The following is a 12153-nucleotide window of genomic DNA, read 5'->3' on the forward strand; positions in this document are numbered from 1 at the left end:
TGTTGGGCTGTCGTGTGGTGATTCCACCTGCATTTCTCACCGAAGTACTCCAGCTGCTGCATTCATCGCACCCAGGAATTGTACGCATGAAAGGACTCGCACGAGGCTACGTTTAGTGGCCCAAGCTTGAAAGCGGCATTGAGTGCCTTGTTCGCTCTTGTCAAGTATGGCGTAGAGAAATGCTCCGCCCCGCGCTGCAATCCACCCTTGTGAACAAGCTACGAGGCCATGGTCCAAGCTTCACGTAGATTTCGCCTTACCGTTTCAAGGCAAGATATTACTCATAGTCGTCGACTCGTAATCGAACTGGCTCGAAGTCATCATTGTATCGAATACAGGAGCAGCCAATGTAATCCGTGAGCTTGGGAAGCTGTTCGCTACGCATGCATGGACTTCCAGACGTTGTCGTCTCTTACAATGGTTCTGCATTTACATCTGCCCAATTTTGACAGTTCCTAGCAAGAAACAGGATACGTCAAGCATTGGTAGCCCCGTATCACCCTTCTCCAAGCGGACAGGCGGAACGTTTTGTTCAAGAGACCAAGAAATATTTATACAGTGTTGAAAAGAAAGGACGTTGAACTTTCTCCTACTCGCTTCCTGTTTCAACAACACATGCTACCGTCAGGGGCGGATCCAGCCACTCATTTTAGGGGGGGCGGTCACTTGAAGTACAAATGAAGAGGGGGAGGGTGACTTTTGTTTTTAGTAGTTACTATTACCAAAGGAACCCCGTCAGAGAATAAATACTGTTAATTTTTGTTCACAGTGGTTCTACTTGCTTGCTCATCTTCAATCGTGCGTTGCATCGTTTTAACAAGTAAAACAGAGCGAGAGCAACTTCAACTTGCAGAAGCATCACAGACGACGAAAATTAGCAAATGGCGCAGTGCTTAGGCATATATTTACGTAAGCCTTACAGGGGACTTTCAGCGTAATACTTTAAAAAGAACTGTTCATCGTGTAATCGAAAGAATGAATCACAAAGCGCGTAGCGACATGATGTCGTGCTAAGCTTGAGCAAGAGATGCTATATCGGCTTGCGATAATCAAATCGCTTGTACTTTAGCAAAATTATTTCAGTCTATGTGACATTGCTTCACTACCTTTGAAACTCCCCAGCATAAAATCGTGGGCAGTGTTCATTTCATCAATATGAAACAACACATGCTCGTATTCTTTGTAAACGCATGCTTGACTGAATACTGGCGTGACTGGCATCTCGAATACTGCAGCTAGGCACGTTTCAAGTCTTCTTGTACTCAAAAACAAAACAATTAAGAGGTGCGGGTATCAAATCTAAAGCTCTAAATGCAAGCTACATATTTGCGCGTGGCCAACGCTTAATGGAACCTGAAAGCGCAAAATAGACACGGACAAAGAAAGGGGACAACAGGACGAGCGCTCGTCCTGTTGTCCCCTTTCTTTGTCCGTGTCTATTTTGCGCTTTCAGGTTCCATTATGCATCACCAACAGGCCCAAACCATGACCCTTTTGGCCAACGCTTACCTCGAGTCGTCAGGATGGATCAAGTGGCTACTACAGTACCAGTCGTCAGATTCATGCGACTCGGCCGACGAAATCACGTGCTGGTCATGTAGTGAGCACGTGAGTGTTTCGTCACCTTCGACTACATATGTCACGCGTCTCCTTCAACTTGTGCCGCAGTACTGAACCAACTGAATTACCGAACCTTCTTGCCTCGTCGGCTGACGAATGACGATAAAAGCGTACACACCGATCGGTTGCTGGAACTCAAGTGTCTTTATTAAGCGAAGAAAAATGGTGCCCCCCCCCCCCCCCCCCCCCCCCCCGCATCCACTTTCACGGTCCCCGATGGCGCGGCAGCGCAGGCGTGGAACACGATATCCCACGTGTCATACATCCGGCGGGTCAGGTAACGCGAACCGCCCGAGCAAGCGTGAGAAAGGCACCTTCAGGGAGCCGTGAAGTGCGCGTCCACTACAATTGTTTATTTTGATTGAAAAAAAAAAAACAGAGCGGTCAGAGCGGCTGTAGCAATCCCGGCTACGCAGCGGCGGCGGCGGCTTATTGCACCGTCTGAATAAATACAAAAACACACAAAAATGTGCCCGGTCACTGCTCTTTTTGTTTAAATCTCCTGAACGACAGCATGCGCGAAGAAAGCGGGGGCACAGAGAAAGCCCAAGCACGGCTGCTCCCACCGCCGCTCCGCGAAGCTGTCGATTAACTTGGGCCGGTTCACGGCTGGTGCACCTGCAGCTCCTCGGCTTGTAAGGGTAAACCGTGCTTGCCTAGCTCGGTTTGCGATCACCACGCTTAGGAGACTAACTTTGGTTACGCCTGCCGTGTAGCTACCTCTGAAGCAGTGAAGGCCGATCATAACAGCCGTTCTAGCCATTCGGCTTCCTCTGCGGTTAGGGAAGTCGTGTCGGGGCAACCTGACCAAGGAGGTGGCCACGGGCACTGAAGGGAGGGGGGAGAGGGGGGATGTTGACACAGGCTTTGGGGGGGGGGGGGGGGCGATCGCCCCTACCGCCCCCCCTCTGGATCCGCCACTGGCTACCGTGCATAACTACCGGAAAGAGCACAGCTGAGTTACTTTTCTGTCGCCGGCTCAAGTGCGCTCTCGATTGCTTGCACCCTGATTTCCAGGAAGGCATCAATACCCATCAGGATCAACCCAGACAGAAGAGCTCCGTCCGAACAACTCGCACTTTTTTACCGAGCGACTTCGTGTTCGCCAGAAACTTTTCATCAGGACCACGGTGGCTTCCCGCTGTTGGCTGTTCAAGAAAAGTACCTCTTTCCTATAAGGTCCGCCTTTCAGATGGTATGCTTTGGCGAAGACACGCGGACTATCTTCGAAAGCGAAACCACACCATACATCGCGAATTCAAAAGCCACAAGGCTGATCCTGCGGCACATCTCCCCGATTTCTTCAGTGAATCCGACACAACAGCCAACGCAGACCCAACTAGCGATGCACCTTCAAGCGCGCACGGCTGCTCCGAAACGGATAACACCAACGGATCCCCAGACACTTCTCCAGGACGCACCGGTCCCCGCTCAATGCCGGACATTCCACGCCGCTCCACTCGCGAGCGTAGGTTCCCCTCGCACCTTCCGGACTACGTGTTGTGTGTCTATCCAGCAATGGGGGGAGGGGAGTTATGTACCCGCAGACTGCAGCCAAGAACCTGCATACTGCCACTCCGTTTGCGTTAACTCCATGGGCGCCTCGACGCCACGTCTCGTGTTACAGCCCGCTGCTGGCACGCTCGGTTCTTTGTCCTTTTTTATGTTCTTGCTTCTCTCTTTTCTCTCTAGACCTCCAATGAACAGTTTTGCCTCGGACTCCGACTCTCGAATTCTTTTTCACGCGAGTCGTCTTTTCACGCCGACGGCAGGAGAGGCAAAAGGGAATAGCATCACGCATTGATCCATACTCTCGAAACTCTGTGATCGGTCTAGCACTACAGGCATAGCCTCAACGGCGCGCGCGCTTGTCGTTCTCGCATGCTTGCACCGCTGACACTTCGCTCGTCCTGTGTGCACTTACGCTTGGTTTGACAGCCCACTTGCTCATCGGTTTACTGGAGGTGCCTACCCTGAATGTAAGCAATATCTTCATTGTCGTTTGCGCAGAAACGGAATCGCTGAAGCATTCATTGTCTTTGATAAACGTCGAGCCTCGCAAAACAAACCGTGCTTTGTCGTCGTCGCATTTGTTGCTGACCGTTACATGTTTCGGTGCTGGTTTAGTGATAGCAACTTATGCACGCTCGCAGTTGCCTTGCTTTTGTTAATATTTGCCCATTGTTTGTAAAAGGGTCTTCGTTGCTTACTGCTGCGCGTGTTAGGCCATCGTATCGAGTAGTAGTACTGGAGCGGGGCGCACTTTGCTCCTTTGTTTAATGGCTGTCGCTCTCTTGTGGCTGCTTCTGTCCGGCCAAACGCGAGCGGCGGCAACATGCTGTTGCTGTCGTCGCCCCGGCGGTCTGTGTATAATATTTTAGCTTGTTGCTGCCGCTGCATGTGGTTATCGTTTTACTGTGTGCACACTACGCTGTACAAGGGTGATTAAACGAAATACGAACGGAGCACACAGTCTCCGACGCATGCCGCACCGTCTCGTCGCACTGTCAGTAAACTGCGCGCATGCGTTGGTCTTTCAGAGCGTTTGAGTGTGTGGCCTGCTGTTAGGGGAAATGCTTGATAAAGAAACGACGCCGGTCATTTATTTTAAGTCTTTTTATGCTCTGTCGCCACTGAGTGTCATGTTATCTACTACATTTGGGAGCCAAGCTCGCAGCAGGCTGATTGCAGCTAGCATGATGCCCTTCAACGATCACCCTGCTCAGTGGTGTCACAGCGTGAAAAGACGCCTCGAAATAAACAACTCGCGTCGCTTCTTGATCAAGCATTTCTCAGAAATGTCGGCCACCCTCTCAAAGAAGTGCGCATGCGCGCAGTTTACTGACTGAAGACAGACGGTGCGGCATGCCTCGGAAGCTGTGTGCTTCGTTCACATTTCTTTCAATACCCCCTGTACGCGAGGAGGATTGACGATTGCTTTGTGTGCGACGACCAGTCGTGCGCCGTAGACAACGCAGTCTGAACCATTTTTGGTCACGTTGCAGTATTTGTTTGCTTTGGCGGCCGTGTTCCCATGTTTGCCTTGTCACTCTTTACGCATGTGACTGGTGCGGCGTGAGCAATCGCCTTTGAGAACAGGCAGCTACTTACTAGTCTCGCTGTGAAACTGAGCATTCCTGTCCACAAAAGACTGCTGCTGATTTTCGTGCAGTCCGTACAGAAGCTATGATGAGTGCTTTCATCCTGCTCATCATCTGAATTATGTCGTCGGCTACAACGTTAAAAAACTGTTCGACAGGCCTTTGCTCTCGCACTAATATGGACGAATAGAGTTTCCAGGGATAAAAAATTGAGTCGTTAGAGTTTTGTGCTTGCTAAGTGTGCTTGCCTTTAGTTTTCTGGAAGGGCTTCCTCTTTCGAATGTTGGGGTATGCACATGTAGTTAAGAAAATTATGAAATTGACTAGTAGTGCAAAAGCTCCTAGGTAATAAAGTCCATTTTTCATTAGTGGGTCATTTGAAGGGCTCTTTTTGCTTTCTCTTGCCCCCTACCCCACATTTCTTTCTGCGAATAATTTGTGCGAGGACTACGTGACACACCTGAGAGAGTTACTGTTGAGTTCCTTTTCTGCCTTCCCCCCCTCCCCCCAAAAAAAGGGAAAACCTTAGTTCCGCAGACTTTTTAGGCAGCCTTCTCAGCTTTCCGCCTAAGAATTGCACGTCTTGTTCACACCTTCCTGCTCCCCTTCCTTCATCGAGACAGGTGATCAGCTACAGATTGTTTACGAATGTTCCCAAGAGCTATTCTTATTCGTGCATCCAATACACTTGAGCATTCCGGCCGACAGTGAGCCAATAATTGGTCACAGTGGGCTTTGCAAGCAGTGGTGCAGCGACAACTGAGTACATCATTGCTGATTTGCTTTGTGGACATTCTGAGCCCCTTCACATGTTTCTTTTTGACCAGTAGGATTCTTCAATTATGCACTGTAACATCAAATTTTAATGCAGTTCAGTGCCGGCAGAGTATTTTTAACACCTCATAAAATGGTATGGTGTTTCTGGATCTAAAGGAAGGTCATCACAGTTGGAAATGAAGTTTTAGCCTTCAAGGAGGAAAGCTGTCGCGTAGTGTGACCTCTCGTCTGAGTCTGTTACATGTCTTCTGACTCACTTCAATTTGTTCTGTCATTTTGCCAACACTGAATTTTGAGTCTTGGAAATACTGTACTGTCCGCGCAGAAGTAAATGGAACAGGGAAGTAGTGACTGAATCGCATTGCAGTGCCCCCTAGGAGAGCTGATGGTAAGCAGCAAGCAGCGTTTTAGTGATTCGTGCACCCTGCCAGTTCTCTTCGTGATGTTCTTTTCCCCGGGGCTTCTCCTCCAAGCCGCAGCAGCGCTGAGGATCTGACCCCGGGTATCCTCAACCGACAGACTCAGCCTCCGATACAAAACTGTACATTTATTTACAGCCCGGCGGGCGACTAAAAAAACAGGACTCGCGCGGAGCTCGAAGACGGCGGGCCGAGCTCTCCCGTGCCCGGACCGCGTCTCCCCTGTCTTCATCTTCCCTTCCTCCTGACGCTGACGGCCGGGGAAGAAGGAAAAGCCAGTTGTCTCCGTCGGTGGCCATCGCATGTGGTGGTGGTTAAGAGATCCGGTGCGCGCAGGCGTTCGAAATGCGCGGCGTCTCAAGGCGCCGCACGACACGTGCATTTCATTTGTGCGCTGCTCGCCCCAGGGCCCCCGCCAGTTCGTGCGTCAAAGCGCCCGACACCTTCACCACCACTGTGAAACATAACTTCAGGAATGTTTCACACACAAAACACACACCACACACACTTTTGGCACGTGCACCATCGTTCCTTCAGTTTGACGACACAACAATCAGCACGGCCAGTGCCTCATGACCCTGGCTGCAGGTCACCATGACAAATTAGCCACAACCTCATCTAGCTCATTCAGAGCGAGCGGCCTTTAGAAGGTGGTATGCACTGGCCGTCGTCATCCGAAAAGACCCTTGCCATGCGGCGCACCCCGTCGCACAACAGTAACAGGGCCCCCTCTCCTCCCCGCTTTCTCGCTCGTGAAGGGACGGCTGCTGCCTCGTCGGCCTGCGTTGCAGCCACGCTGCACTGCGGTGAAGCTGGCTGACGCTTCCTCCCCTTTTTGTCCGAACACCCCAGTTCAGCCAATCCTGAGCTCGGAGCGCCGTGCTCCACTACGCACCGCTGGTCAGCGTAAGCAGCAAAGGGCTGCTTCGTGGCCACATCAACGCTGACATGCAATGCTGGAGATGCTACCTCTTCAGCCACTCCCACAGTCCTACCTGCAACTCCCTGGGGCTGCATTACATGAGCGGCCGGACCCTGAAGCAGGCTTTCCTCTCTAAATTCGCTGGAGCTCCCCATGGCGATTACATCTTCGCGGCAAGACATTTGGGGATCTCCAGAAATACAAGACGCAATGTGCGTGGCCCCAACTGCATCCTCGCGCGATTCCCGTTCTGCTGCATTCTGCAAAGCAACGGGCCGCTCGCCCACGCTCCCAGAATGTTCTCCGCCTCCGCACGGTGCGACGACGGGCTCACACTCGACTGAAGCCAGCCCCTTCACAACGGCAGATTTACGAACTTCACAGTTCTTCCGCACCTTCCTGTGCGAACCCTCGTGTTCGGCCGCTACTACACCACCGTGCGCGCACGAAGCGCCGTTCTCTATCACACACCGTTGTGTGACGCAAGGAGTAGAGAAGGGCTCATCGGCCACATGAACGGGAACATGCGACGCAGCTGAGGCTGTTTCTCTTGCTACCAGCTTTTTCACCGGCATGCGCACACTCTCATTCACCTTTGACTGCCTGTCATCTCCCAATGCAGCCTCGCGCGTAACACTTTCCTTGACCTCCCTCTTCATCTGGGTGAAGTTTACTACGCGGGATGCTTCAGTATCCTGCTCCATGGTTGCAGGAAAACTGAACGCCCACGAAGGAACGCGCGCCACTATCCTCTCTTCGCCTATCCCGCGTGACTCTGATAGTGCCGAATCCCGCGAAACAAGAGGCTCACGCACGCCCAGTGAATGGACTCCACACCGCACATCTTTCGGCGTACTGGCGCACCCCAGTCCACTCTCTCCCTCAGCGCCGAACATTACTCGTTGAGCAATCGGTGAGGCAGGAACATTGTTAGCTCTCTTGAAACGTTCACTCTTCGAACGTTCCGCTGCTAACTCTGCCTCAGCGATTCTCAATTTCGCCTGCAATAGCGCCTTCTGCTCAGCGAACGACATTGCAATGCTTGCTGTCCCTGCAACGTTCATGCACGCTTCCTAATCCTCATCATTATCTCGCGGCTACACCTAGATAGCCGCCAGGTGTCATGGTGAACCGCAGACCCAGCATCAAACGAGGCACTGACCTGCATAGCTCGGTGCCTGTAGAGATGCCGCACCGGTGCAGATGGGGTATCCATTTGTGCGCCGCTCTTTCCGCCGAGGTGTCCACCAAACAATCGCCCGCTGACTTCTCGCCTGCCGACAGCTCGCTGCTCCTGCCGCTCCTCGTTCAGTGGGCTGCTGACGCCTCCACTGACCGCTGGTCAAGCTGCTTCTCCGCCGCTCAGCAGGCCGCAGACACTGCCTCGGTCTCCGATGAGAAGTTCGCAGAGCGCCGGTCGAGCCGCTTCTCCACCTGGGTGGTGAGCTCGCTGCTCCTGCCGATCTCGTTCAGCAGACGGTGATTTCTCCGCGTGCCCCGTCCGTCGAGGGCCCGTCTCGCCCGCCGGCCAGCTGAGTCGTCGCAGTTGAAGATCCTGCCGACTGCGCCAGTTCTCTTCGTGATGTTCTTTTCCCCGGGGCTTCTCCTCCAAGCCGCAGCAGCGCTGAGGATCTGACCCCGGGTATCCTCAACCGACAGACTCAGCCTCCGATACAAAACTGTACATTTATTTACAGCCCGGCGGGCGATTAAAAAAACAGGACTCGCGCGGAGCTCGAAGACGGCGGGCCGAGCTCTCCCGCGCCCGGACCGCGTCTCCCCTGTCTTCATCTTCCCTTCCTCCTGACGCTGACGGCCGGGGAAGAAGGAAAAGCCAGTTGTCTCCGTCGGTGGCCATCGCATGTGGTGGTGGTTAAGAGATCCGGTGCGCGCAGGCGTTCGAAATGCGCGGCGTCTCAAGGCGCCGCGCGACACGTGCATTTCATTTGTGCGCTGCTCGCCCCAGGGCCCCCGCCAGTGCGTGCGTCGAAGCGCCCGACACTGCCCATGCTGCCCTATCTGATATGTTGAAGTGTTACTTTTAGGGCATGTCCAAGTGGGAGTGATAATTTTCCAAGGGCAGCGGCACTAATTACCATGCCGCTCCTGCCACCAATGTTGACCAAATTTGTCGCTGTTAGGTTGAACAAAGCTGCGCATTTGGAAACGTGCATTGTTGCATGCTTTAAAGGCAACCAGTGATCATGCGCAGCATAAGAAATCCATTGTTATTTTAAAATAGAAGTGTGTGCCCTGATAGTGTTCTTTTATTTGCAGCTTCCTTATTTGCTCCCGAGGACGGCTGCTGCCTACTTCGCTCAGGAGTGTTCTGATGATGAGTAAATACATGACGCGCGTCCCTGGGTAAATTTCGCATGATTGGCAGGCAGCAATATGACGCGTGTGAGCAGGACATCAATTAATTTACTTTAGAGCGGGCAGCTTCTTCCAACCCAACAGTGCCAGATTTGGTCGCTGCTGATGGCTGTGGGCGGCAGTGTAACCAGTGCCGTTGTTGAGCCAAGCGCTGCCTTTGAAACCCAGTGAGGCACGCCAGCAGAGCAACAATTAAATGTATCAGATAAGGTGGCGGGGGTGGTGTGCATGCATCTCCAGAGCACCGCTCGTTGTTTCTCGTTGGCTTTCCTAGGCGGTGCCGCAATGAAATTCAGCCAAAACTCCCGGGTTCATTTTACTTCTGTACGTACCTGTGCATAAGGTCCATATGCAGTCCGAGCTCTAGGCCCAATGCAGTAGTAGTAGCCCAAGGGCCTGTGTTAGATTCCCAACTGCAGTGGCACTTTTCTGATGAAGGTGAAAAGTTAAAACGCATGTGTGTTTGAGATTTCGATGCACGTTAAAGATCCCAGGTGTTCGAAATTATTCTGGAGCCCTCCGCTACGGTGTGCCTTATTCCCTTTGTTAAACCTCATAATCAATAGATAAGAATTATGCAATTAAGGTTCATTTTGTTCAAAGTTCGCAGTGTGTGAACAAGGACAGTGGGTGATTTTAGCGTTAAGAGCTGGGCAAAAGATCACAAAAACACCTCAGCGCTCGTAATTTTGGCATTTTTCCATGCGTGCACGGCAACCGGGTGCAGCCTAGCACGTTGTAGAAAAGATATAGGGACCGGGCAGCTGGACGGGTGGCGCCACCACTCGGCGCTCCCCTCGTTAGTGGAATGAGCCGGAGCATTGGACTACACAGCCTCCCGTTGTTCTTGCTGTGTTTGCTTCGGTGCTTTAAATGTTTTGGTGATGTTGTGAGTGGATATGTGCGGTGAAACGAAGTCTGGACAGATATGTTGATTTCTTAGGTGCATTAACGGCTACGTGAACTTGTCGGCCGCTTCTAAAGTTGGGTATTGGCTACAATGACATGAGTGCTTTTTGCAGCGATGCACGCTTGGCTCCACCCTTTCTGAGTACGAATAATACTACTATTAGTATTCATTTCTCCTTAAATTTCCTAATGGCTATGTAAACTTACTTGACCCTTCCCAGATTGGGAATGGGCTGCATTGACATGGGCGCTTTTTGCAGCGCTCTGCGCATGGCTTTGCGCGATCTGAGGTGGAATAAAATTATTCATATTAGTGTTCATTTCAACCACCTTAAATTATCTTAACTAGATTCAATGACTACGGTTTCCACGCCAGCCTTAACGTTGGGTACCTCGATATGTGTGCTTTGAAAGAGAAAGGCACTTGCGTACGAGATTGATTACTGTGTCGCCATGGAAATGTGGTAGTTTATACTTTCTCTAACCGTGAGCTTCGTGCCTTGGGTTTTGGTGAGCGACACTGTGACAGCATGGGAGCCTGAGAGCCGAAGTGGAACTCCCACATTTGTAGTGGTCATTTTATCAAGAGCCAGAGTTATTCAACCACCCAACAGCCCAAGCTACAAACCATCCCCTATCCCCTTCCCGTTTTACCAACTGCATGGAATAAAGGCCAGCACCGATAATTAAAAATGTGAGTCTTAACTTAGGCTGTGTTTTTTAATGCTTAATATTCTTTACAGACTACCTAAAAAATCGCATAATGCCTTCTGAAGACACATTAAACGCGCGATTAGTTGCCTCAAATATGGGTGCATCAACCTGAGTACTCCAGCACAGACACATTTCTGACACGCTGGAAGCAGTTTGGATTTGGACAGGGGTGCATGGAAGTTTAAAACTGAGGAGAAACATCATCCAGCCCTCCGTCTAATGATTACGATGTTTGAACGCGAAGCTTTCTTCGTGTGAAATAGAATGGCAAATGGTCAAAATCAGACGCTGCGATCTAAAGACCAAACTGCGTGCTGATCGAATTCTACACTCTACTAGTCAAAGTTTAAATCCAGAAGGCAACCAAGGGAACCCAGGCAAGAAAGCTTTGCTATAAACTCTAATCGTCGTCAGGCGGATGAGTACATGATTTTTCAAGCGTATGTGGCAGCTTGTAAACCGACCGCAGCACTTAGTTGTGAATCTGAGTACAGGTTTTCGGCACTCTCCTCTCTCGCGTCCTTCAGCCACGCAGGAATTGATTTTTGAAAAACCATTAACCAACTAGCCTGCAACCATTGCGATTCTTGTAAAGCAATGCTTCTCCATGACAAGCAATAACGTTCAACTATAATGTTGTATTTATTCTGTAAAGGATTCCCGATTACTGTAGTAAGATCATTTCTGTGAAATTAAACACGCTTCAACCGTAGTTAATGAAGTTACGGAAACGTCGTCTGTCACAATTTCTGTTTTGAGGTAAATCTTAGAAGGCACCCCCGACTTTGTCTTTTTCTTGTGCACGAGACCGTTTCGTCATCAACTGCGAAAGGCCAGCGCCACAGCATTCCAGGATCGGTTGCACATACTGGCTTTGTGGGAGCATGTAGCTGCAATATACTTCTCGATATGCCAAACTGCATGCACACATGAAGAAATGGACTTTCACTTCCAGCTTGGCTTCCAGCTTGGCACATTGAGCGTTGTCTGCTATTTGTAATTACTGAGAAAGGGTGTAAATCACACACATGGCTTGCCTCGTAAAGGTCACCTCGACACTCGAGAATTACCGATTTGAAAAAAGTCCTTGTGGTTATGTACGCTTTGCAAGCCGCACCGCAGCAGAATGAAAGAAAGCCATGCACAATAACGCTGCGCTGTCTGCCACCGGCATTCCACTGACGAGTGGTTCGCCACGGGTGGTGCTGTTCGCTGAAGCGACGGTGGTGCCATACAACGGCCGCCCGCTCCCTATAAAAGTCCCTACTTTCTGCAGTGATTTTCTGGAACCTGAAAAAATTCCCATTAATACCTG

At 51.0% G+C, this 12153-nt stretch overlaps 1 protein-coding gene across 10 annotated transcripts in view; it reads left to right on the forward strand.

The window, feature by feature from the left end:
• The first annotated feature begins 3439 nt into the window (after positions 1–3439).
• Positions 3440–12153, forward strand: part of LOC144138729 (TNF receptor-associated factor 4-like) — a 107460-nt gene continuing 98746 nt past the window's right edge. For 5 of the 10 annotated variants that reach the window (XM_077671147.1, XM_077671148.1, XM_077671146.1 and 2 more), the window contains exon 1: positions 9219–9242. In XM_077671147.1, the coding sequence (XP_077527273.1) occupies positions 9234–9242 (9 nt within the window). In that variant the 5' untranslated portion in view covers positions 9219–9233. The other 5 variants (XM_077671144.1, XM_077671145.1, XM_077671142.1 and 2 more) reach the window with 5 other exon arrangements.

The sequence above is a fragment of the Haemaphysalis longicornis genome, unplaced genomic scaffold (genome assembly GCF_048455015.1).
Source record: "Haemaphysalis longicornis isolate Haplotype H1 unplaced genomic scaffold, Haemaphysalis longicornis Haplotype H1 scaffold_5, whole genome shotgun sequence".
NCBI classification, from domain to species: Eukaryota; Metazoa; Arthropoda; class Arachnida; order Ixodida; family Ixodidae; genus Haemaphysalis; species Haemaphysalis longicornis.